Source organism: Dermacentor albipictus, chromosome 1, assembly GCF_038994185.2.
Source record: "Dermacentor albipictus isolate Rhodes 1998 colony chromosome 1, USDA_Dalb.pri_finalv2, whole genome shotgun sequence".
Lineage (NCBI taxonomy): Eukaryota > Metazoa > Arthropoda > Arachnida > Ixodida > Ixodidae > Dermacentor > Dermacentor albipictus.
The window spans coordinates 409183709-409211246 of NC_091821.1; the positions used below are offsets into that span (position 1 = coordinate 409183709).

General features: G+C 43.7%; 1 protein-coding gene across 1 annotated transcript in view; it reads right to left on the reverse strand.

Moving 5' to 3' along the window:
* Positions 1–27538, reverse strand: part of PolA1 (DNA polymerase alpha catalytic subunit) — a 129760-nt gene that overhangs the window by 94073 nt on the left and 8149 nt on the right. The window contains exons 8-15 of the mRNA XM_065451842.2: positions 23070–23232; positions 18958–19109; positions 10067–10179; positions 7208–7306; positions 3912–3986; positions 3676–3814; positions 2662–2699; positions 275–391 (exon numbers count right to left, since the gene is read on the reverse strand). Coding sequence (XP_065307914.2) covers positions 275–391; positions 2662–2699; positions 3676–3814; positions 3912–3986; positions 7208–7306; positions 10067–10179; positions 18958–19109; positions 23070–23232 — 896 coding nt within the window. The remainder of the gene's footprint in view (positions 1–274; positions 392–2661; positions 2700–3675; positions 3815–3911; positions 3987–7207; positions 7307–10066; positions 10180–18957; positions 19110–23069; positions 23233–27538) is intronic.

A 27538-nucleotide genomic window follows, 5' to 3' on the forward strand; every position in this document is an offset into this window, starting at 1 on the left:
TGTAATGATGGGTAGTGATATTCCATTTAAGATTAAGGTGAATAAGTGGAGCTCAATAGGCTAGCAGTACACACAACACACAAATGGTGGTTGAGAGGAATAAGAGGATGAGTGCCTAGGTAAGAGAGATGCAGTTGAGGTTGGCAAAGTATTAGAGATGAAAGGATTAGGAAACTTGCAGGCACAGGACAAGAGTAAGAGGAGATTTCTGTAATTTCCTTTGTACCGTCATAATGACAATTTCTAAGCCTTTAAAGCTGGTAGAATCAACAACCTCATTCTGACTTGTGACTGGGTTGTGGACAGTTCGCAGGCTCAGGGTTGCTGCAACAAGAGGTGGTGGAGCCTCTGCCTTAGAAACAACAACATCGTCTGGCTTGTTCAGTACAACCTGCAATGAAAGCATAATCATAATATGACAAGCTAGTGCACCATTGATGATAAGCCAACCTCATGTGCCCATGGGCTCTTGAACATTCAGCTCTGATATATGTTATGAATTATTATTGAACAGCCATAACTAAAGTAATGATAGCAAGCATGCTGAAGTGAATGAGTAAGCTATGTGGCAAAAGCCAATGACAATGATAAGAATTAAGAGTGCTTATGGCAGTCAAACTTTACAACACATGTGGGAGAAACAAGTGCAATAAAACAAACAATGATCAAGGATAATCATTTCAGAAGGGGAGGGAAATCTAGAAAACATGAGATCAAGAATAACTACAAGTACCAGTAGGCACCCTTAACATTACAACCTCTGCTGAAGTGAACAATTTGACTATTTTGGGAGCTCTCATAGATACAGTGAACTTATTAAGGTAAAATGTCCTATAAGACAAACAGATCCACAATCCTACTGAGTTTATTTTAAGAGGAAGTCTACTCTAAGCAGAGGATTTTGAATATATAAGGTTTCAAATAGTAGTTGTTGATTATAGGTACTGATATTCAATATTTGTGGACATTCATTCACAGTCAGATATATAGAAAAATACTGGGATTGCTGGCACCTGTTTGAAGCAAAGGTCCATGCAAGCTGCAGCTGCTATCTGGCCAGTTCAAGCACCTGCAAACCTAGCAAGCAATACTAAGCTAATCGTTCAACTTCCCTCCTGAGTGGGAGCACATTTTTTCAAGTGCACAAGGCTTTGTTGGTGCAATATGGAGTGATTACTAGGCCATTATCAGACAGACAGTCTTTCGCATATCTTTCAGTGACCCAACTGAGCAGGCCTCATATTAGGTGCGTATGTAGATTTACAAGGTATCCTGATGCAGATAATTAAAATTAGACATCTGTGGACTTAATTTTGTTTAATTATCAAATTTAGATGTACTCCTGAGGACATGCATTTTGTTCTTTCTCTGAGCAGTTACAGTAATTTGCAATTTCATATTATTTTCATTTTCAATTTCGTATTCACCCCTGAACAACCTTACCACCAATGTAGTTATGTTCAGTTGCTTTGTTTTATTACTGGATCGTTGTCTTGACCACACAGACCACACAGGTTTGGCAGCTCCATGCATCCGTCACATAGCATCAAGCATCCCATTTGTAACATCAAGCATCACATTTGTAATTATACATTCTGAATTACATGACTTGCTGATCTTGTGATTCCAGCAGAGCAAAACATTTAACGCTTCAAATTACTGGAGCATCACTACATTGCAATAGATAATGCCAGTACCCACAAAAGTAGTTATAAACATACTGGTAAAAAATTAATAAAATGAAAGCCTAAATTAGAAGCTTATGACAATACCACTGACATGTTCACCAAGAACATTTGAGCACCTATGCCTTAATAGCTAATAAGATTTACATAAACAGACTTTACCGAAGTTGCAAAATGCAATGGAGATAAAAATGCACTTCTGGTAGCCATGTATTTCCTCCTGAAATAATTTTCTGTCAATGCTTTGTATAAGCTAAGTTAATAGAAACTAAAATATGCTTTTCATCACTTCCTAGGGTTTTTATCTATTTTTGCCACCTACAAATCACTGGAATTTTAAAAAAGTCCCCAAGCACATCCTTAGAGTGCTGCAGTTGCCCTACAGCACCTGTATGCTATACAATTTTTTTAACTGCACAAGGCAATGATGAAATGCTCTTTTCTCTCCTTTTTCTCTGCTTTCAGGTTTGTCACTAAAAGGCATTTTTACTGCAGGAAACTCTATTAACAGTAAACAACAGCAGGTAGCTAAAATAATGAAGCTTATGAGAAGTAATGTTTCGACCGAGACAGAAACACAAAAACCAATGGTACAAAGATGTAGGCAAGATGAAAGGACAAATGCAAGACTAAAAGCACCTGATCTGAAATACTACGAGATATCTGACATGAGCAGAGGAGTACCAGTTTATAAAACGGGCCGTCTGTTCAAGGTCAAGATCTCAAAAGCAGCCTTAACAACAAGACAGTAGCAAGGATCAAGGCAGACAATGCAAGCAGTGTTCTCTGCCTAAGTTCTTGCTGTTGTCTTGATGTCTGCCCTACTTTTAGGATGTAGAGGAGTAACACTACTACACTCACTTGTTCATCACTGCAAGATTTTCTGATCAGGCCATTTACCCTTTCAGGGAGCCTTTGAACAAAGCACACCTTAGCAATCAACGCCTACCATAACAATGAAATCTGAAACCCTTACCTCTACCTTGCACCAGCTGACTGGAACACTTGGAGGTGCTGAGCATTGCAGGGGGTGAAACAAGAACAAAGAAGAACCACAACACATTAAATGGAATCTCAGAGAAGAAAGCAGGAAATATGCGGCAGCCAAAAATTTTTTCGACTTAATGCAGCCACGTCAATGGCTTCTGTACTATCTGCAAACAACTTCCTGAGAAAAAGGAAAATGGAAAAATGAGGAAATAAACAGTAGCAATAGCAATGGCACGGAAATACCACTGATGTCCCGTCATCCTTCCCTTTCCCTATTTCAGCACAATCTTTTTTTTCACAGTTAATTTTGGTATATGAAACCCGGATATATTAAAATATTGTCTATATACACAGTTGTAAAATCCTTTTGAAAATCTCATGCAAAAGTATGGTGATGTACTACACGTACATTGAACTCCCATTCATTGCTGCATATATAGCAGAACCTAGTTGATACGGTCCCGTTACGTACAAACAATTTCCCGGGGCCAACTTTCCTAACTAAAGAAAAAGAGAGAGAGAGAGAAAAGAAGGACCTGGTTGAGTTACGCTTATTTTTTACCGGTTCATATGTTACCGGAAAACACGATCCCTTGGCACCAACGTTCAATACATAGGCAAACTGCGATCGCATTATATGTATTCCAGTCGTTAGATGCCATGTAAACAAGAAAATGCGTGAGGCACGCCCGCGATCGAGAGCAGTAGCTGCCCACTACAACACCTTCGCCGCAATACCCGCCTGTGTCTCACGTGAGCACACTCAGTTTCTTATTCCGGTACCGGCAAATCTCCTCCAGCGTCGTCTCACGCCGCATTCACAGCTATCGCCGTCAACATTATTGCGATAAGCATCTTCACCCATCTGTTTTACAGCGTGTCGGGCGTAGTGCCGTTGGAAGCATACTGCACGCTGAAGGGGATACCGCAAAGTGATTCGTATTGCTGAGGATCAGGTCAAAATGAAAAAAAAAGAAAAGAGAAAGAAAAAGCCTCTCACATGGATTCTTCAGCTCAAGCCAGCAAGGCCCTTTTAGCTTTCGGTTGATCAGTAGAGCTTCCAGGCTCGATGTATTCATTCCAAAAGCAGCGCTAAAGGTCTTCCCAGTCAAGTCACTTGGCAGTGCAGGATAGTGGGCCTTGAAATCAGATAAAAAGGAGGAAACGCAAAAAGGAAACAGTGAAACAAGAAGCATAGGTGTCCAAAGTACACCAGTGTTGCAAATGTATACTTACAGGATACAGGATCTCCAAGTACCTGGCTTCCGCAGGAACACCCTTTTTTCCAAAAGCATAATTTTTCGTGGTAACCTATTGAAATGTAGGACACAGTAAAAGACATAAGTAGGCGTTAATTCATGCTACATAGGTTCTACAAGGCAAATTCAAGAATAACTATAGCAAAACTCTGTTAACTTGTTACAAAGGCTGGGAAAAATTTGGAGATAAGAGAAATCATGACAATGTAACCCCCTGATTGTGCATAGACCATGGTGTAGACTGTGCATAGACCATGGCATAGCGTGCGGATGCATAAACATATAAACCTGGAGCACAGCAAATAAGCAAACTGAGAACACTCCGATCACACGTGTGCGTGCATGTGGCAGAGGTCACGTGTACCTTCTTGCATTTATCATGCTTCGTCAGAGAGAGTGTCAGCCTACATTATCAATGTAATTTCATCAGCCGTGAATGGTAGATTATAAGTGTGGCATAGAATGAAGTGAAATTTGCTACGACGTTGCAGTCCTGTCACTTTTTGGAGATATTGTTCTGCGCGCAAAGTATAGAAACCTTTCGGTAATTACTTTTACCCAACATTTTCGCACTCAATATACGAGGTAAAAATACATGGAGTTGACACTGACCCAGGAAAACATCTCGACCGATATTTTGAGATATCAGAGTTCAAATTGAGTAGGGTTTACTTTAAATAATATGGTATCCCACTCAAATATTCACTTTGCTTTATGGACTAAATAAGAGGTCTTCAAAAGTGTAAATGCCTATGCATAACCTCATTTCAAAGCTTAAATTCAAAGTAAAACACGGGCCATGATATCAAACATTTCAGCTTGAAGAATGCATTGCTTCAATACGTGCCCCACAACAAGCTGGCAAAATCTCAGCACATTCAATGCGGTAGAAAATTTGTATTTGAATTTGAAACTTTTTGTATTGCAGTTAAACTTTACGGCAGTCTGGCAACACTGACTGGGGACAAAATGAAAGTGTGTTCTGGATGGTCAATGTGCAAATGCAGTTCCATTTCTGCATGTGCATGTCGGTGGTCAGCCCGAGGCTTCACTGGCTTGTGCCGTTTTTTATCACCCAAGTGACAGAAACTGTGAGCACGATGCGACAGTGATGGCCCTTGCTGTGTCGTTGGGTGCCAGAGTGTGTGGAGCAAGGAGAGTTCACTGTCATTCCTGAACTTTCCAAAAGAGCCCATGAAACATATGGCAAAGGAACTGACCACGAGTCAAAACGCCTGGCTGTCTTTGGACTCGTCAAGGTTGTGCTCTAAACACTTCACATGAGAAAGTCACGTGTCCAGCCTGAGCCTACTCGTTGAGTTTAGTTTCTGCTAGAGCTCTTGCATAGCAGTAGGCCTGTCCTCCTCGGCAAAGTGCATACATGGCTTTAAAATGTTTTGGAACAGATGACACAGCGGTGGCTCCACAGTTCTTCTCGTCACACAAGCCATGCCAAAATAATGATTGATATCAGTAGGAGGGACTTAGAGGCAGCGATTTGAAATTAACATAATGGGTGCTGAGAACTTAATATTATTTATTTTTTGTATAAAAACACACTGGCCCTCTAATCTCAATTACAACGATAAACTGAGAGTAGTTGGACAACCATGGCACAGCCCCTTAAAGGAATAGTGGAAAGCAAACCTATGGGTCAAGTTCACAATCTTACGTTCTTTAATACTAATATATTAAATTTAGAACCAACTTAGGAACATAACTAGAAAAAGGAAAAGATAAAAAAATGGCACACTCCGCATAGACAAATGTTAAGGGACTTCAGAAATCTGTTCCATCTTACCAGAAATGCACTGAATCTATGGGAGATAATCAAACATTTCCTCACAGTTGAGGTTATCGGGCAATCTTTTCACGAGTTCTGAAGGAAGCCCATCGTACATCACTGTAAGCTGATGAATAATATGCAGTAAGAGCGACAATGATTTTTTAAAATGAACTGCAAGTGCTTTTTAAAAACGTCTGAGCTGACTACTTTTTTTTTTGCCAATATGGTCACTGTCTTCAGGTCCATATGCTCCTTTGAGATGAAGCATACGAAAGATGACCACCTGATCTGTTAATGAGAATCCTGTTTCAAGCTGTCGCATGCCATGTAAAAGTAATTTCCAAGGTGAATTTTACACTGCTTTCCGACGAAGGCAATTCCAGAATGCACTTTGAATAACAACATCCAATGGCACAAAACAAGGCATGCGCTGACCTATGCAACAACAAAAGCAGGGAAACCAAAGATGACAACAATGGGAGTTAGGCAAGAGCACATCTTTTCATCTAGGCAAACTTAGATGTTACACGCACTGCGCACAAAAAAAAAAGAAAGAAAGAAAGAAAGAAAGAAAGAAAGAAAAAAAAGAACTATTAGCCCAGAACAAGCTCTTATACCATCAAGGATGACTTAAACGCCAAGTTGAGGAAGCTATAGGTGATTGGTAAGGCAAAAATTTAACTAATCAAAAGTAACAACTTCACATAATGATGGATATGCAATAATTTAGTGAAGAGGATGGAGCAGAGTTGGGCAGGCCATATAATGTGTAGATATGATAAATTTTCAATTATAAAGGAACCGCAAGGGTGTGCAAAGAATGAAAACATGGTTGAGGGAGGTAGATGATGAAATTGAGCAAGGGATTCAGAAAATTTGAGAGACCAGGGTGGGTGCATGTGACAGAGAACAGGGGGTAATTGAAGACCGAGATAACCCTTCTTTTTTATTGCAGCGGACTTAAAATAGGCTGATGATGATGATTAACAGCACACGCATCACTTGTGCTGGAGGGCTAGAACATCTACAGAGATGCACAGTGTGTTGCGTCTGCAAAAGAGATCAAGTTAAGTGGACATACCGTCATGTTCCGCTCAATCGGCTGTGCCAGAGCTGAGGCTACATTCCGGCCTCTGCTGCTGGCATTAGCGTTGTGTGCACACAAATCAAGTGTTCCTGCATTAGCGTTGTGTGCATACCACATTGTGGAGCATACACTGGTTTGAAGGTAACAGACGGTAAACGTCAAACTAAATCTATGTCACCCTTTCTTGAGGGGGGGGGGGGGGGCTCACGAACGCATATGGTTTTTTTTCAGTCTTATCTCATGCACCATCTGCATGCAACGTCGCTAGCAGCACTCCTCACCATGCCAACATTCTCAGACACCTTCAGCACAACTGCTAAACCTTGCTATATTGCTTTAAATGCTGTACCTTTGGGCAAAACTGTTTTTTTCTTTAATTCCGCCTCAGTTATCTACATACCTTGGTCTTGAACTCTTCAATTCGGTGCCTCTCGGCAATTTGCGTGAATTCATTGTAGACTGTTTTCATAACTTCCATTTCTTCTGCGTCATCAGATGCCTTGGGACATGAAAGCAGCACAGTGAGTACTAGTATGTGTCACTTGTAAAGCAGCTAAGATGCATTGAATATGTTTTTGTGCAGAATACTTTTTTTATCATATCACAATGCAGAAATAAATAAATACATAAAGCTACTTGTCTATCAGAAACTTTAGCAAATGAAAGAGGGATATGAGGATATGAGTGCAAACGGGACATCAGAATGTTTAGATGTTACCAAGGTTAGCATGTGCCAGTGCATATTACATATTAAAACAATGTACCACACGCCAAAAGAAATACACTGATGTTTACTTATTGCAGGAGCCGTATGCAAAGTAATTTTTACCCTGAAACATGCAATTGTCAACATCTTCAACTTTTTGTACCTTAGCAACGAGAAAAACATTGCGGCATGAATCCAATGGAGGTATTCAAAATGTCAAGTGCCATCTATCGACCTGCAGCAAAGCGCCATCTGCCATCTTGCCTAGGTCACGGCAAAACGAAACAGTTCTCCCAACAGCGTTTCTACATAGCTGCTGCTTTTACCCATGATCTATGGTGCCCTCCTACTGCTGTTTGCTACTATATGCGAAGCAAGGGGTTCGTGGAAAAGTCAGTGACAAGCTAGGCTCGTTTTTTTCAGTCATAGTCATAAATCAGTGAATAAAATGAAATCTGCAAGCTAAACAGTGGCCAACATAGACGACGTTTTCAATTTCTTTCTCCTGTGTCTGTTTGTTTATTGAGATGTGTACAAAAAATCCACATACTCCTAAAAAATTTTTTTCCCCACCACATCAGCTTCGTTTAATTTAGTGCTCAAGAGCAACCTTGCTTCTGTATGAATAATTATTTGCAAACACCAACGCCTGTTTAGCCTCTATAAGTGCAGCTATTTTTGTTAGACCTTTATGTGAAGGCACTGCTGTGTTATATACAATGCCCTTAGAGGTTTTTAAGTGCTTTAAGTATTTTAGCAGCTAAACAAAGAATTCTGTGAATGGGTTGTTGTGACACACATTTTGCTTTAAATATTTTCCAGACAAAGACAAAATTAAGGAAACTTTTGAGAAGACAGTGCAATGATCACAAAATTTGTATTTTGGTACGTAGTGAAAAAAAGAAGACAGAAACACTTTGACAACACGCAAGCATAAATGTGCAGATGGAGCATTTATTAATGCCATTTAATCCCTGAAAAGTCTAGATAACTCAGCAAAGTCCATCAAAACAGATTTTGCCATACGTGGAAAAAAAAGAAGAAAAAAAAGGAACAGCAACTACGACTGTGGTTGCTGAAAGTGACCCCACATGCGATTGCATGTGGGGTCACTTTTTGTACTTTTATTTGGAATTCAATTACCACATATATTTTTGTTTTTTGCCTCTCACACTGCACTATATAGTGTGCCTAAGCACACATTTTCATTGTGCTGTAAGCAGTGAAGCCTTTAATACTCACAGCAGCACAATAGCAGTGTGAGAATTAAGCAATGCACAGAATGCGAGTGAAAGAGAACCTACGCAAGCCCTGTCATGAAAAAACTTGACACTCGCAGGGGTAAAAAGCAGTAGACAGCACACGGATCAAATGAATTCCCGATCGTCAGCTTGCAGATCATGTTTGTCATCCATTTTTACGGGACGTGCCTGTGCAACTTGACTAGCACATGCTCGAAGCGAAAATCGAAGGCCAAGACGGAGCTTTACCAGCTTCGACGAATAGTACTAGTACTGGAGCTTGGATTTTTGACATAAGACACATTTTTTTTGCAGACACAACAAATCTGGGGAATTCTAATGCAATGCAGTAGTGGAACGATTATTTGACTTTTTGACACAGCGATAAGCAGTTATGCTGCAGTGTCCAACATGCATCTATATGCTGTATACAATCTCAATTTTAATTGCAATAGTTAATAAATATAGCTGAGCTGGCTTTATGCACATAATGCATTTGGGCTTGAAATTACCAAAATAGTTTCATAAATTTTTACTGCAGTGGCTTTCAGTGCTCATGTATATCTCGTTATAAAGCTATTTCTATGATTTAGACTTGCAACAGGAAGTGTGCATATGGTGTGCTTCAAATTAGTACGAAAAAAGAAGTTAGCGAAATTAGAGCATGTCAACAAGACCACACCCTAGGACACATGCAACTAAACCAAAGCTACAGGGAAGACGTTCACAAATTTTCTCAAATCAGGGTTCTTACAGAACATTCAATGCAATATTCCAGGACAATTAAAAGATTTCCAGGTTACTGAAGGCTAGAATGCAAAAAGTTAAAATAAACTTCAGACGTACACATAAACTAAAAAATATTCATAGCTCCTTCTTAAGCTTCAATTCTTTATAGCTGACCACTGTTATAACGGTTTACTTCAGATGAAATAATACCCTCTGACAAGGACACCATGGTACACTATAAACACTGGAACCCTCAAGCTCAAGCCGCAGCAGCACTGCTTTGACCAAATTTTCTGTTCATGTTTCTACACAAACCAAGCTTAAACACTTTATTCATGCAATTATCACCCAATCCTTAATAAGATAGTACTTAAAGGTGGCCATTTATACCTTTATGAGCACCGTTTATACATTAGCTGATTTCACTGTTATGAAAGTGCACAACACTACTTGCACTGTAAAAACATTAGAACCTCAATTTGACAATGTTTCTAGTTACAACTCTTGATTTTGTTAAGTCAAGGTTAGAATGTTTTCTTGTTATTAAAGCTAGCCTAAAACAAGGTTTGGCAAAGAGACTCACTGATTCTTTGGGTAACAAGAACAATCTTCTAGGAATGTTTCGAACGGTGACACAACAGCTGACATGTGCTTTGGAATCCGGAATTCTAACTTTTCCAAACATGTGAACTGTGCCTGAAACAAAGACAAGGATGTGGGCACAGGGCAGAGAAGAAAATGAGCAGCAGCTTTATGATAATTTATTTTACCCTTCACAACCCTTTACAGGGCACTACATAAATGGCAAACAGGACAAGAAATGTATTGGACAAATCAAATCTTTATTTTCGACACTGAAATGTCATGGAGGCACAGCCAAAAGTGGCAAAGCATTATTTGTGTAACAGATGCTGCGACAAGTGCCAAGGTGGTTGCCACGAGCGCTGGGACCTTGGTTTTTGCATGAAACGCAGGCAGCTGCCAGCATCATGTTCACAATACCATGTGAAATGTGCCAATGTATTTTGCGTTATATTGAACACATCAAAGAGCACACTAAGGGGTCAAACAGGGTGTCCCAGCTAACGTTAGCCAAGCTTTTAAAAATAAAATACAAAATATATGAGGACGCAACCAATGTCAGCAGAGACATACCACATCAGGAGAATGTTTTTTATATAAAAAATTAGATGAGAATGAGTTATAAACTTTTTATTTATGGAAGTGAGGGCATGAATTTTCATTGAAAAGTAATTATTGTGTTTTAAAACATTTGATTCAGTTGTTTTCAGTGTGCTATGTCTTGCGCACGGTTATTATTATTTTTTGCATCATAAAGAAAACATGCAAAATATGAAAAGAGTGCCATGATTACGCAGCTGCGTACCGTGACACCAGTGGTCCCAGGCATTACTCTGAAGAATTAACTTTGCTCAATGCCTTTGTCCTCCTCTTCAATGCTGCTGTGCACTGCATTGGCCCCGTGCTTCCGTGTGGAAAAGGCAGCTCACTGTTCACAGTGACCAACGGCAATACTGATGACTTGCCACTTTCATCTGGCCGCCGAGTCAGGCATTGAGCAGATTTAATTCTTCCGAGTAACGCCAGGGACCACTGGTGTCGCAGCATGTGGAAGCATAATCATGTAGCTAGTTAAACCTCGATAGTATAACGAAGCAATTTGCTTCGTTATACTATCGAAATCGAAATTTCGATGTATTGAAATTCAATGTTTTATGCAAATAAGTAGGGGTGATCAATTTTTATTAGACAGAAAGGGGCTGCAGCATCTGAATTATCAGGAAATCGAAAAAAGCCAATTTTAATGGGAAAACTATTAATTTTAATAAATTTGAGAGTTGACGACAAATGATACGGTTTCATGCCACGTACGTTGACTATATCTTTGCATTGGCTGTACAATTCAAGCGAAGCCAGCCCTGCTTTCGCATACACTCCGCTCCCACGGCTAATAGCGCTGGCCATACTGGGACGATGCTATCAGGGAAAGCGTTGACAGCGGGGAGCGAATGCTTCATCTGCCTCTCGCTCCAATGGGTCACCAAAACTGGAGATTATGCAACTTCCAATACTAAACGCGCGGGAAGACAGCTTACATGGTGCCACGCCGTCTTGGTACGCCCACTCTTTGGACACACGGCAGATTATCTCTAAAGCAGTGAGCGCGGCTGCGTATGCGCTCAGCCGCGCTTAGAGCCATGCAGAGCCACGGCAGAGACAGACGCATGCTAAAAATCAGGACAGGCACCAACTTACAACCCCCTCCACTTCAGCCCCATGCGCGTGCTTGATCGCGCTACCGCGAGCTCACTTTCCTCTCTCTCTTACCCTTTTCCCTCGCGGGAAGGCAGCACTCGTGAAGCCACCATCTTGTCTCAGCCTTGCACACTTTCACTCCCATCTAAAGCATACAGTGCACAGGGCGTGGTAGGATCTTATCGCACTTGGACTTTATACGGAACATGATGCGGCTCCAATTCAGTGGTCGCTCTTATCGCAGGGCGTGCGACTTGAGAGGTGCGTTTGCAAGCAGCCGCTTGTAATTCAGTCATTTAACCATTTGCATCCACGTAAGTTTCTATTTATTGTCTGGCCATTCCTGTGCGGTGCCAGTGAAATTTTGTTATATGGAAATCGCATCGTTATACTGAGGTTATAGATACATAATGTTTTATGGACAAGAGGTTATGAAAAGTTATATACTTTGTTATATAGAGAATCATTATATTGAAGTTTTCTATATTGAGGTTTAGGAGGAAGCTTTAGCTCGGTTGCTCCTATCTAAATACATGTAAAAGGAGAATTCATTTTTCTCGGCAACCGCTGCACCAAATTTGATGAGGCTTGTTGCATTAAAAAAAAAACAACTTAAAATCTGGTGACTGTTGGTTTCGAATTTTTGATTTAGGTCATCAATCTTTTATTGAAAATTGGCAAAAATCGAAAATTTTCAGCAAAGGAAACTATCAAGTTCACAACTCTGCAACTCAGCAAGAAAAAATCGTATCAGAAGTATGTGAATTGCATCTAATAGTACATCTAAAGCAGACAAAACTGATATCTTACACATAAAACTAAAAAAATTAAGTAATATGGAAATACAGCTTTAGTAGAACCATTGTACACAGCGTAACAAATTCAGGTAAGATATAAATTGACATATTGAATCTGTCCACTTTGAATGATCTAATGGATGCCATTTACAGAACCGTGACATCTGTTCTTGATGCAGAGCTATTAATTTATAAACTTCGTGCATCTATTTTCTTCAAACTTGTGAATATATTAAAATTTGTTTAACGAAACTCAGGCCTTAAATAGAAATTCTGCTTTACCAGTCACTAGAATTTACCGTATTTATTCGAATCTAGGCTGATAGTTTTTTTTCAAATAATCATATACCAAGCTCTGCGGTCCACTTCAATTCAAGGATTTTAAGAAACGCACCAGTTTGTAACTGAATATGATAAATATGGTGCATAGCTAGTGCCATCTAGAAAAGTCAGCATCGCAGCTGCTATTAGCCGCGCCAGTAACCAACTGAAGTACACGAGTGACGTCTCTATTTTGACCTGTGTCTCTGCGCGTGTGGCATGGCCCATAGCGTGGAGTTATTGTAATGGCACCAAACGGGTGATGCTACTAGTACAGCGCAACTTTCAAACGAAAAGTTGTGCCAGCCGCAGAGGCATCGTCAAACGTACAAGCTGGGCGGGACTTTGGCATCCATGAAAAAAATGTTTATCGTCATAGGGGGCAACGGGGGATGCCTTTTGCATGTGCCACAACAAGGATATGACAGCAATAAGGAAATAATAATCTGCATCTTGCAGATTATTATTTCTGCATCTGCATCTTGCAGATGCAGATTATTGCATCAGCAATAATCTGCATCTTGTCTAAGTTGACCCGCCAGATAATTCAGTCAATTTCATCAGTCTTGAATTAACAGAAGTCAACTGCATATCTAAAAGTGATCTCTTGAAAATACCACCCCTATGTGCTTGGTATCTGTGGCCAATGTAGAGCAAATGGCGATGACGATGCGCTGCTTTCATTATGAAAGCTCGTACAAAAAGACAGAAACCATGTGTGGCGGTAAATTCTATACGTCTCATTTTGGCGTTCGTGAACGTGGGGCCTACTGTGTGCATGTGTGTGTGCATATATATACACATATATTGTTACGGTGAAGTGAAGGAAGACGTTGAATTGGACTGGAGAAAGACGAAGTCTGGCGGTTGCCTGAACGCCATATCCATCATTTCTAAATATAAGTTATTTTACACTCGTGGGCCTGCTTTCTTCCCGCAACATTTTGGTGGAAGGTGCGGGGTACAACCACGGAACTTCGCAGCGGACGTCATCTACCTGCTGCCACAATGGCAAATCAACCGACACAAGCGACAACGCCTCGGCAGCCCGTGCCCACGGTCATCCTCACTCACCCACGGGACCCGGGAACATTTTGTGGCACGGACAACGTCGACGTCGAGGACTGGCTTACGATGTACGAGCGAGTGTGCGACAACAACAGGTGGGATCCTACAATGATGCTTGCAAACGTAATATTTTATCTGAAGGGAACTGCGAAGCAATGGTATGACACACATGAAGCTGACCTAACGAGCTGGGATGTTTGCAAAGAAAAAATGCGAGACCTGTTTGGCAGACCTGTCGGTCGTCAGCTGGCAGCTAAAAAAGAACTTGCGTGCCGCGCTCAGACGTCCACAGAATCCTATGTCGTGTACATACAGGATGTGCTGGCCCTCTGTCGCAAGGCTGATGACAACATGACCGAGGCAGACAAGATTGGCCATATATTGAAAGGTATTGCAGACGATGCCTTCAATCTCTTGATGTGTAAGGATTGTGCCACTGTGGATGCAATTATTAAGGAGTGCCGGCGCTTCGAACAAGCGAAGGGCCGCCGCGTCACTCAAACTTTCGACCGGTTGCCCAATACCGCCGCGACATCTTCTTGCGAAGACCCGCCGCGGTTCGTTCAGCCCGCAGGACCGGAAGAAATAACGCGCATCGTTCGCCGTGAGCTTGAGGCCATGGCCCCGGCTCCCGTTCGTTCAGACTGTCGGGAAAGCGTACCCGCTATCTCCCTTATACAAGCGGTCGTTCGGGAGGAAATAGCAAGTTTGGGCATTCCATCTCTCTGCTCAGTCCGCCATACCAACACCTACCAAATTTCTCCGACCGCTCGCTCTCGGATGCAAAGCTTTCCACCACTCCGTCGCAACCCAGCTGAATGGCGCACAGCGGATGATAAACCCATCTGTTTTAATTGTTCCGGTATTGGACACATCGCCCGTCATTGCCGCAACCACTGGTCGTCGCCTCCTCGGTGGTCGTCTCCGAGTCACTACAGCCAAGTACCCGACAATCGCACTTTCTCGCCCTATACGCCGACTAGGAACATCAACGCCGACAGTGCTCCACCAAGATCCAGCCGCTCCCCGTCTCCGCAAGGTCGTAGGTCCCGTTCGCCTCTCGTTCACCGCTCTTCGTCCCCTTCTGCAACCGGTCGCTTCGCTTCGGGAAACTAGGCGGTGCAGCTCCCGGAGGTGAAGCTGCAACTCCGACCCGGCCCACAAATCCTCTATTGACCCTGCCTACATGTGGAAACCTGCTGGACATTGAAGTCGATGGCGTTCCTGTTAGATCTCTCGTTGATACAGGAGCGCAGCTTTCAGTTATGAGCGCTGCTCTCCGCAGCAGGCTCAAAAAGGTTCTGACCCCCGCCGTACCGTGCACCGTGCGAGTCGCCGATGGGAGTACGTCACCTGTCCTTGGAATGTGCACAGCACGTGTGACCATTGGGGGCCATTATACCGTTGTTCTATTTATCGTCCTTGAACACTGCCCACACGACCTAATTCTCGGCCTCGACTTCCTTTCGAAGCACTCTGCCCAAATTGACTGCTCCGCAGGTGTTGTACAGTTGGACCTGCCGCTTCCTGCCGACGCAACCACTTGTGCTCCACACCGCTTATGTGCTGCTGAATTTGCAAGGCTGTCTCCACAGGCTGCTACAAATGTCCTGCTGACGCCCTGTCCTCCCGTACCTGATGGCGAGTACGTCCTGTCGCCGCTTACTGACGTGGTTTTGTCGCGTAATATTGCCCTACCGAGCACCTTAATTCGGATCCGCGAAAACTGCGCTCGCGTGCCCATCCTCAATTTTGGGTTCTCGTCACATGTTTTGCCACACGGTATCGCCATAGCGCATATCACTCCTTTGGAAGAATTTCAGATTTCTTTTTTGACCTCTGAATCCTTCCTCAGTACGAACGGACCTTTGTCATCCACTCCTTCGTACTCGACGCCTGCGGACGATGTTTCTAAGATGATCGCCCCCGACCTTCCTTCCGAGCAAACAACAGCTCTTCGTCATCTCCTGTCATCTTATCGGGACATCTTTGATTTGGACGACCGTCCACTTGGCCAGACATCTGTTGTCACGCATCGCATCAACACCGGTGACGCCAGCCCCATTCATAGGCGGCCATATCGTGTCTCGGCAACAGAAAGGGCCATCATACAGAAAGAAGTAGACAGGATGATGGACAAGGACATCATTGAACCCTCCAGTAGCCCGTGGGCATCACCGGTTGTCTTAGTAAAGAAAAAAGACAACTCGTGGCGCTTCTGCGTTGACTACCGTCACCTCAACCGGATTACAAAGAAGGATGTTTATCCCTTGCCTCGCATTGATGACGCTCTTGACTGCCTTCACGGATCCCAATACTTTTCATCAATTGACCTCCGCTCCGGCTATTGGCAGATTAGCGTCGATGAGATGGACCGCGAGAAAACCGCCTTTGTCACACCGGACGGTCTGTACCAATTTAAAGTCATGCCCTTTGGATTATGCAATGCGCCAGCTACATTCGAGCGCATGATGGACTCTCTCTTGCGCGGCTTGAAGTGGTCTACATGCCTGTGTTACCTCGACGATGTGATTGTGTTTTCGCCGAACTTTGAGAGCCACCTGCGGCGCCTCACAACCATACTCTCCGTGTTTCGCAGGGCTGGCCTTCAGCTAAACTCCTCCAAGTGCCATTTCGGTCGCCGTGAAATTAACATGCTTGGTCATCTCGTCAACGCCGCCGGAATCCAACCTGATCCACAGAAAGTTCACGCCGTGCGAAATTTTCCTGTACCTTGTTCAACGAACGATGTCCGTAGTTTTCTGGGCTTATGCTCTTATTTCCGGCGATTTGTGAAAAATTTTGCGGACATCGCTCACCCTCTCACTGACCTTCTTAAGAAAGACGCCTCTTTCTCTTGGGGACCGCTACAGGAGAAAGCCTTCTCTACCCTGATTGAGCGGCTTACCACTTCCCCCATTCTCTCCCACTTTGACCCTTCTGCGCCCACTGAAGTACGAACTGACGCGAGTGGTCATGGCATCGGCGCTGTCCTCGCTCAGCGTCAACAGGGCCAAGACCGTGTCATCGCTTACGCTAGCCGCCGCCTTTCCACGCCCGAGCGAAATTACTCCATTACTGAGAGAGAATGTCTCGCGCTCGTATGGGCGGTCGCGAAATTTCGCCCGTACCTTTTCGGTCGGAGCTTCTGCGTTGTCACCGACCATCACGCCCTCTGCTGGCTCTCCTCTTTGAAGGACCCAACTGGACGACTTGCACGTTGGGCATTGCGCCTACAAGAATATACATTTTCTATTATATATAAGTCAGGACGCCTGCATAAAGACGCTGACTGCCTGTCCCGCAATCCCGTGGATCAACCGGACGATACCGATGCAGACTCGGACATCAGTATTCTGTCCCTCTCCGGCTTCCTCCACATTGGCGACGAGCAGCGCAAGGATCCTGTTCTTCGAACACTTATCGAACGCCTAAGCTCCTCGCCCACTGACCCGTCCCTTCGGATGTTCACCTTGCGCGATGGAACTTTATACCGTCGTAGCGTTCGTCCTGACGGCCCGGAGCTCCTCCTAGTCGTCCCCAAGCACCTTCGACTCACCGTGCTCCAGCAACTTCATGACGCTCCTACTGCTGGACATCTGGGCGTCACTCGTACTTACGACCACCTGCGGCGCCGCTTCTTCTGGCCTGGCATTTATCGCTCTGTGCGCCGTTATGTCGCTTCTTGCGACCTGTGTCAGCGCCGGAAGACGCCTGCTATGCCTCCCGCTGGTTTGCTTCAACCCATTGATATACCTACAGAGCCCTTCTTCCGTGTGGGCCTCGACCTCCTTGGTCCGTTTCCAATTTCCATCAAAGGAAACAAATGGATTGCTGTAGCAACCGATTATGCCACTAGATATGCCATCGCACGAGCCCTGCCAAGCAGCTGCGCTACAGATGTCGCCGACTTCTTACTAAAAGACGTCATCCTGCACCACGGCGCCCCTCGCCAGTTGCTGACGGATCGCGGCCGCTACTTTCTATCGAAGGTCGTTGATGATCTGCTCCGCTCCTGTTCTACAGAACATCGGATTGCTACCGCGTACCACCCTCAAACGAACGGCCTCACCGAGCGACTCAACCGCACACTCACTGAAATGCTCGCCATGTACGTTTCCAACGATCACCGCGACTGGGACGTCGCTTTACCATACGTCACTTTCGCATACAACTCGTCCCGTCACGACACTGCCGGATTTTCACCATTTTTCCTTTTGTACGGCCGCGACCCCACCTTGCCTTTTGACACGTTGCTACCTTCCGCAGTACAGTCACCCAGCACTGCTTACGCTCGCGATGCTATTGACTTAGCCGCCCAGGCCCGAGATGTCGCCCGTCATCGCCTCACAGTATCGCAAGCTTCTCAAAAGCGACGCTACGACCTTCGGCACCGAGACCGCCATTTTTCACCTGGTTCCCTTGTCCTTCTCTGGACGCCTTCACGTCGTGTCGGCTTGTCGGAAAAATTACTGTCCCGTTTTTCTGGTCCGTACCAGATCTTACGCCAACTGTCCGACGTGACCTACGAGATCGCCCCACTCGGTCAGCCTTCTGTGCCTCCCAACTTAACCAGTGATGTTGTTCACGTCACCAGGCTCAAGCCCTATGTCCCCCCAATAAGTGAGGCTGTTTAACTTGCACCGGGACGGAGCTCCCCCACCGGGAGGGTGATGTTACGGTGAAGTGAAGGAAGACGTTGAATTGGACTGGAGAAAGACGAAGTCTGGCGGTTGCCTGAACGCCATATCCATCATTTCTAAATATAAGTTATTTTACACTCGTGGGCCTGCTTTCTTCCCGCAACAATATATACATTTCTTTAAAATAATTCAGCAGTGTGTTACATTCAGGTGCACTTTTATTTTTTCAGTGTTAACGTGTGACAACTGGGTGCACGTTAGATTTGTGAGCACACTACAATGGGGTAAATACGGTACTCATTATTGAGCTAAGTAGGAGCCTACACAAACAATTAAGTGCCTCGAACAAGCCCTGTGCTTTAGCTTACCTGGATTTTTGAAGTAGTCCTCAAAAGCATCCAGCCAGAAGAACTGCACAACGCCCTCACCCTCTTCGTTTTGTACTACAGGTAAACCATCCAGGCAAATCTCAGCAGGTGGCACAACTTCGCTTACATGCAGCCCATTCCAGTGAGGGAAGCTGAAAATGCAAGAGACACATGCAGCAGAAATATTGCTATGCTCAGATGGATCACCTATGACATATTAAGGAAATGCTAGAGATAAACACTAAATCAATGTAAACTGCATTTGCCCAAAACTGTATTTTCATTAATTTCATGGTAATACAGTTATTATTAGATGAGAGAATACGAACAAAGTACTATTTCTAAAATTTTGCACTGAAACCCCTGCACCAGTAGGTCAATGTGATGTCAGGTTTCAAAGTACTTTTTTTCGTATTTAGGCCATTGCGGACCAGTAAAAGTTCCTGAAGTTTGCTAAGTCCTTGGCTCTCTTAGAATGCAAATTAATCCATGTTGACTGATAACAAATTATTAGTGCCATTTAATGAGCAGACGGCTCCAAAATCCATAATGTCATGGTGAGCTGGTGCGGGAACTTCAAGACGATGTCACCACGAGTATTTTGTGCTGCACACTTTTTCTGACTTAAGCCTCTTCTTGTGGTAGATGTGGCTTTTTTTACTATTGTAGTACTAGTAGGGTAATTTACCAATACAGCTCAAATAATTTTTATCTTTGGTGTCCCTATAAGTTGTTCCTGCTTCAGTGTACATTACTATGCCAGAGGTGACAAAGAAAGAAAGCATAAGCTATAGCCTCTTGTGTCACTCCAGTGCTCACTAGAGGGACATTAAAGAGCAATGCAAGATCACCTTAGACAGACAGATAAGATATTGTTCCGAATCTATATTGGCATTTATTTGGCAAAAATACATCCTAAGGGCAGTGACCTCTAGACATATGATGCTATCATACGTGGGATGCAATGATGGCAACAGGTGGTAGAATGGTAATGGCAACCTAAAGCAACTCGAAGATGAATCGTGAGCCTCTCACAGGTAAGTCTCATGTGGCATGGTTGTTAACCTGAGAGGGGGCATGGCACACTAACGGGAATTCCACACAAATCTATTTGTTGATACGGGCAAGTGCAGAACATATGGCTTGCTTCCCCGCAGTGGACTCAGAAGTGGTTGGTGGTCAGATATCTGCCAAACATTGTTTCTCCTGCACTTGGCTCTCTGGATTACTGGCACAGGGGACAGGTGTAAACAATTCATAATGTCAAATGGTACAACACACTCTGGCATGTGCTACTTTGGCCTGCATCATAACTTGCGATGCCTGGTGGTGGTGTCAGCAGGGCTGCTGGTTCTGCCCACTACGATGTGCCTAGGGCCCGTTGAATCTCTTTTCAAATGATATCTGACAGTGAAGGAACCTGAGGAATGGTTGAAGGGAAAAATTTTTTTTTGCAGCTCTTCAAGAACAACCGACAATCTCTTGAAGACAGTTGGCGCTTACACAATTTTGTTTACTTTGACTGAATGTTGAGAGAATTCTGATGGAGATCATACTGCTTTGAGTGGATGTTCAGCACATTTTCATTTATTATTATACTGCCTTTGTGTCGAGCTCCATGGCAGTGTTTGGTGGATTCTGCATCGGTAAGGTGAGTAGTTCTTCATTAAGAGGAAGCTTTAGCTCGAGCCCAACTCTGATGCAGCCTATTCAAACATGCAAAATGCAAAAACCTTTTTCTGAGATAACCCCTGAACCAATATTAATGAAATTTGTTGCATTTGAGAGAGAAAACTAAACTTTAGTGACTTCTCAAATCGGAATTTTGATTTAGGGCCTAAATTTTGTTAAGATTTTCAAAACTTTGAAAGTTTGAAAATAACAGAAGCACGAAGTTTACAAATCAATAGCTCTGCATCAAGAAGGGATATCATGGGTCTGTAAACGGCATCCATTAGGTCATTGAAAGCGGACAAATTTGATATGTCATTTTATACCCTATGTGAATTTGCTGCATTGTGTACAAGGGTTCTACAAAAGCTGTATTTTCGTATTACTAAATGTTTTGAGATTCATGTGTAACATATCAATTTTGTCCACTTTAGATGTACTATTAGATGCATTTAGTGGAATTGCGATATGTTTCATTGCTGAGTTACAGAGTTGTAAACTTGATAGTTTTGTTTTCTGAAAATTTTCAATTTTTGACGATTTTAATAAAAGATTGACAACCTAGATTGAAAATTCAAATCCAGCAGTCACTAGATTTTAAGTTTCTCTTTTAAATGCAACAAACCTCGTCAAATTTGGCGCAGTGGCTGCCGAGAAAAATGAATTCTCCTATTACATGTATGTATTTAGATAGCCGCACCCAAGCTATAGTTTCCTTTTAATGCCTTTTATCAGATGACATCTTCTCAGGTATGGCAGGGACAGCTTGTCGGAAAAATTGCTTGATCTCTTTGATGAACATGATGGACTGTGTTGTTATGTGCCGAGTCTCGGCCTGCAGAAGAAATTCAGCACTTTGCTAGTAAATCTTTCTAAAGGCAAAAAGCCGACTTTGAAAGGCTGCAAAGTGGTCAACATCAATTCCTTGATCTTGGACCAGGTGTTTGTTGCATATTTAAGGAAAAAATGAACATTCCGGAGCTCGTCATCTGCCAAGTAGTTGAACTTGGCTACTCATTCGAACTGCTCCAGCCAATCCTTAGGGTCTTCACAGGCACACCCAGTGAAGATTGAAGGTTTGTGTGATTGCTCAAATGCGGTGAGTCCTCACAATTCCAGATGCAGTCGGTGGTAGGTTGTCGAATAGCCGTTCCAACTCCTTGTAATGCTAGTAGGGAAGGGTCCAAATTCTGCGAGCAGTACTTGGACTCGTTGGCTGCTTCAGGTTAGATTTTTTTTCTTGTTTATAGTGGCCTCTCCTGAGTTGCCAGCAGGGCAATTTGGCTGGAGTCCCAGCTCTGTGGGCGGTGCCTTAAACCAAGAAACCTCCACTAGATGTGTTAGCATAAAAAACTGATATTACCTGAATTTTATATCAAAGTGTGACGCAACATCCTCACTTCTGCCCTACTATTCAAGAAACTTATACAGTAGCGGACACATCAAGTGCTTTGCTGTCACACGATGTCGCACTCTTCTCTCGGCTTTTCTGATGAACTATGGCTTGACTGAAGGAAGAGAGGGCGATGTCTAGAAATATTATGGCAAATTAGGTCCTGAGAAATAGATACAACTGGTTTGAGTTGTCTGAAGTTTGAAATTAAAGACGTGCTTAAGTACACATAAAGCTTCTTCCGAACCAATCCTCTGGTGCGCTGTATTTGGTGCCTGATGAGTTTGTGATATGCAAGCATAAAGCAGCACCTGTGAGCACTGTGTTGTTTGCAAATACAAAACAAAAATGCAGTGATGATTAGCTGTATTGCCTGCTGCATGCAGTTCAGCCTTTTTCACGAATGTGCACATAAGAATGCAGTTTATTTTTTTCCCATCGTCACTACAGTCTGCCGCTGACAGCACTACATGACAGCTAGGCACAATTTTTTTTTTTCAGGACGTTCAGCCTACGAGAAACTATTTGAACTAAAGGGACTTAGCATGCATATGCCTTCAACAATGTTCCCCAAAAGATGCCTAGGCTTTGCAAAAACTGTCTAGGCTTAATTTGCATCCTTCAAGCTAAACTGAGTGTCGTAATCTAAATAAGGGAGACATTTCTGTTTGCATGCAACTAACCTACAAGTGCAGCGCCGCGCCAGAGTTTGCAGCAATGAATTTCCATGACACCTGCACTTCTAAAGTAGCCAGAGTGGAAGAGCCATCAATTTATGCAAAGCTGGCTTCCGCACATAAGATTGAACAACATGATGCAGGCTGTGCGCTTTCACTGTCAAATCTAGGACTAAAATGCTGCACACATTGAACTTGCACAGAAGGTGCACCAAAAAAAGGCTGCTATGCAGACTTCATGCAAACATAGCTCTGAACACACACCGTCTGATGTAAAATTAGTGGCAGTAAAGCTTTTAAATATGTGGAGGTTTATTAGATGTGGCACCCACAGAATAATAAGACAGATGGGAAATAAAATGTACAATCACCTATCCTTGACCTCCTCCTCTGCATCTTCCTTGATGGTAACCTTAGCCTCTTCTTTTAGGTTAACTTTGGTTTCTGTCTTGACTGCTTCACTTTCGAATTCAGCCCGGAAGTCATCATCCCCTTCGTCAGCAAAACATGACAAGTCTTCCTCAGTTGGATAGCCTAGAAGGAAAGGCAGATATAGAATAACAGTGAGAAGCTGCACCAGTTCTTTATGGATGACAGTCTAAATTGTACTCATGGAAAGGTAATACAGTTGGATAAAGAGACGACGACGGCGCATAAACCAGCGCTGACACGTGTGCTGTCATAATTCTGTCTTTTGCCTGAACAGATTTTCAATGAATAAAATGTAGTTTTAATCAGTTATGCAATACAATTGTTCGCAGAGAATATTAAACTTTGTTAACAGCCTAAAGCTCCTGCATGGTGCCCTCGTCCACTGCCTATACTCCGTTCTATACATAGCAGCCAACGCCGAAAAAGCTATGCAAGCAGTTCGGTCAAGCAATGGTACAACTTTGCCCGCTTTGTCCGTGCTTCGCTGCGCACCAACAGCATTCGCTCGCGCGAGCATGCACGTGAGGCTCCTCGCGATGGGTCGCAAATAAGAAGAAGCTTAAACAAACAATAAAAATAAAAATGATCTAGAACAATGCAGTAGCAGTTGTATACCACAGTGTGTTCGTTTCTAAGGGTTGAAACCTGTTTCATTCAATACTGAGCTTACATAAGAAACAGTTGCGCACAATTGCAGTAAACAAACATCGAACTACAGTAAAACCTCGTTCACTTAAAGTCATCGGGACCGCAAAAATCTTCGAATTAAGCGGGTTTTTGAATTACCCAAACACACAAAAAAATGCCACCCAGGTAAAAAATTTCACTGCAGGAATGCGCTATACCTTTATTCGGCGATCTTTGTAATCTTAAAGTAATCAGAGATGCTGGTTTGCTGCGTCCTATAGTTCGAGGCTTCAAGGGTCTTGTTTTCTAGTTAGCCAACTATGTGCAGCATTTGAGAATTTGCACCGTGGCGCTCAACAAAACCCCAGATAACGTTCCACGATTCGATAACTTCTCTGAGAGCGGGTGCTTGGGAGGGCTCGCTAGCGTTGTCATCGTCACTGTCATTGCACATGGTCGCATCAGCGATAGCTTCACTCTCAAAGTCTGAGAAGCACGTTTGTTGATCATTTTCAAAGTTCAGATACTCGGCGAAGCCAACTGCACCGGATTCGCTATCATCTATGCAGAGTGCATTGATGCGGTTGCAATACTCAGCTCCTTCTTCATCAAGTGCACATGAATAGTCAGCATCAGCATCGACGTTGCTTTTCTTCGAGAAGCCAGCATGTTCAAAACACTGCATGATCAAGGTAGGTTCCACTTGCTTCCATGCATACACAATAAGACATATGGCCCTGAGGAGGTCGATGGAGTACTTCTTGCCGTTGTCGTAGCAAAGGAGCATCGTGTTTGAACAGGTGGTGGCGGTAAATCTTTCTCGTGTGGTGAATGCCGCCTTGGTACATTGGCTGCAAGATCGATGTGGTGTTCGGAGGAAGAAATACCATCCTGATAGCTTTCAGGTGTGGGATGTCACTATGCGCCGGGCAATTATCAACAACGAAGAGTACATTCCTGTCTGTGGCCGCGAACTTGCGGTCAAGCTGCCGAATGTTGTCTCCAAATATTGCGCCTGTGACTCACGATTTCTTGTTGTGCCGGTAGATAAGCTCATCCCTTGGTGGCAGCCGTGCATTCTTAAAGCAGTGAGGCTTCCGACTTTTACCTACTACAAGTAGCGGCAGCTTGTGTTTACCGCACATGTTCACGCCGAACAGAACGGTAATTCTTTCCTTGCCCTGCTTTCGACCCTTGACAGCGGTGTCCTTCGCTGTGAACGTTTTTGTGGGCAGCATCTTGTAAAAAAGGGCTGGTTCGTCAAGGTTGTACACATCGTCTGCACCGTACTCGCTAAGCAACGGAGCCAACGTGTGCTTCTTCCAGTTGTTGACGATGCTCTCGTTTGTGCTGCTGCTCTCGCCACAGATGGCTGCGAAGGTGAAAGTATTGTGCTCTTTAAAACGGCTGAACCATCCATTGCTATAGTTGAACTCTTCGTGTCCAAGTTGTAGAGCCAAGACATTGGCCTTCTCCTGCAGTATCGTTCCAGTGACGGGAAGGTGGGCTGCGTTTGCTGTGCCTTTCAGTCAACTTGGCCTTGGAACACACATGTTCTTACCCACTTCTTGGATCAAGCAGAACTTCTGCTGCAGTGTTAAAATTTTATACTTTGGCATCTTCGCCTACTGACACTTCTGCACAGTTCAGAAAAAAAGAACACCATGTAGCTGCAACACCCCTAACCAGCACACACAAAGAAATGGCACAGACCGGCGTTGCGCCTACACACGTTGTCGTATGTGCGGAGAGAATGGGCGAACGGCAGCCAGTGGCAGTGGCACAGAACACGCACTGACGCTGCGACTGTGAGGAGCGTGCAGAGTGGGGGACGAGAGCATGTGACAAAAACTGGTATGCCTGTGGCGCTGCAGTGAAGCATGTCTTCTCCTCTGAAGGCGTGCGTTTCGGCGGTGCGGTGGGCATACTGTGGACTGATTTTTGTGCTAGCAGCACAGCGGGTCGGGCACTTAATCTCTAAATAATCGCGATTGCTATGTGGCGTCGCCTCGTGGCTCCAAATGGCCGTCGTTTCGTCGGGTTTGCAGTGAAATGGGGATCGGGAATTGCCTTATAGCACCCCAAATCATTGAATTAACCGGGTTGGCCTAGGCCGCCGGTTCGAATTTTCCAGTCAAATTTACACGGGGAAAATACGGGACTGCAGAAAACCTTCGAATTATCCGAGATCTTGGATTAAACGAGTTCGAATTAACGAGGTTTTACTGTATATCTAAGTGCAAATGAAGCCACTGCAAGAAGTCTCTCTAGCTTCTACAGCGCTGACTTCTATGTATGGAACGAAGTACAGGTTAAGCAGCGCCAACCCACTTTCCTCCTCTCTTTCTTCGCTTCTTCTGTGACATGCAGAAGCGGAAGTGCCGCCATGATGCTTCTGCTGGCCTTCCTGCTGCATGACCTCACCGCTTTGTCCACTACCGTACAGCCGGTGGTATGCCCTAAAACCCCCTACATACTGCTCTTGCCCGGCAGTAAACACAACGAAGGGGCTTTAATATATCCCCAAACCACTCTCCTCTCCTTTTCCACCTCTTTCCCAACCCGCGGAAGCGGAAGTGCCGCCACAACATTTCTGTGGCCTTTTCTGAAGCAGTGGAACTGGAACTACGCGGAACCAGAATAGGGCAGAGGTGGCCACTCTAATGTTGGTGCAAAGAACTGTAGAAGCTACGAAGGGGCTTTAGGAGCATCTAACAAGGATTGTTCTTAAACCATGAACTGCAAGCTGCAATCAGCTACAGTTGATTTGCATGAATTCGAACTGCCGGAACTAAAAGTTTCATAGAACTTTATCAGACATAATAGTTAACTCCACCTGTCACAGTGACTAAGGCTTTAAGCTGCTGAGCACATTTCCGTGGCCTAGATTGCTGGCTGTTGTAGCCACATTCCAATAAAGGCCAGAATACAAAAACATTTGCATATCATGCTTTGGGTGCATGCTAAAGAACATGAAAGGGTTGCAATTCAGGAAATCAACGGAGCAAAATAGACACAAATAGAAAACGTACATGAAAGGATGGGTGCCAACTTTTAGCAGAGTTTACACACAACAGGAACTTGCTTTTTATGCACAGCCAAGTCAAGTGATCATGGTGAACACGCCACAAAAACAATTGCAATAACAAATCGCAAATGCTAAGCGATAGACTACTCAGTTCTGTCTGTGTCTATTTTTCGTCACTGATTTCTTGAAATATGGCACACCAACTAGTTCAAACCAAGATTCGGGTTGCAGTTGATCTGGGGCGCTCTACTATGGCATCTCTCACAGCCCATCGCGTTGCGACACTTTGGGACATTCAAGCACATCAATCAATGAACTGAAATTAAACAAAAATATTCCAAAACAACATTCTGGTGACAGCTGACAAAAACAGTGCTGGGTGAATGCATAGAGAAGAAATAATAATGTGTTTTCTCAGATTTAGAAACAGAGACCCACAGGGCTCTATGAGAGGGTTCAAAATTGTATTGAAAAGTGAGTTACCTTTTAACTTACAACTGCACTAGTAAGTTTCCAAGGTGCTATGCACATAATTGTGTATGACAAGATAGTGTATCAACAGCAAAAGCATTTATGAAAGTAATAATATTTAAAATAGGCTTACATCTTTAAACACTTCTGATTGGAATTATGATGCAAGTTTGATAATGGGCAAAATGTTTTAGTAGAATTAGTGGGAAGGTAGATGGATGTGTGCTATTGCTTGGTGTGAGTATGTCATTGTAAGTAGTGGGTTCACTTCTTTCATTGTTT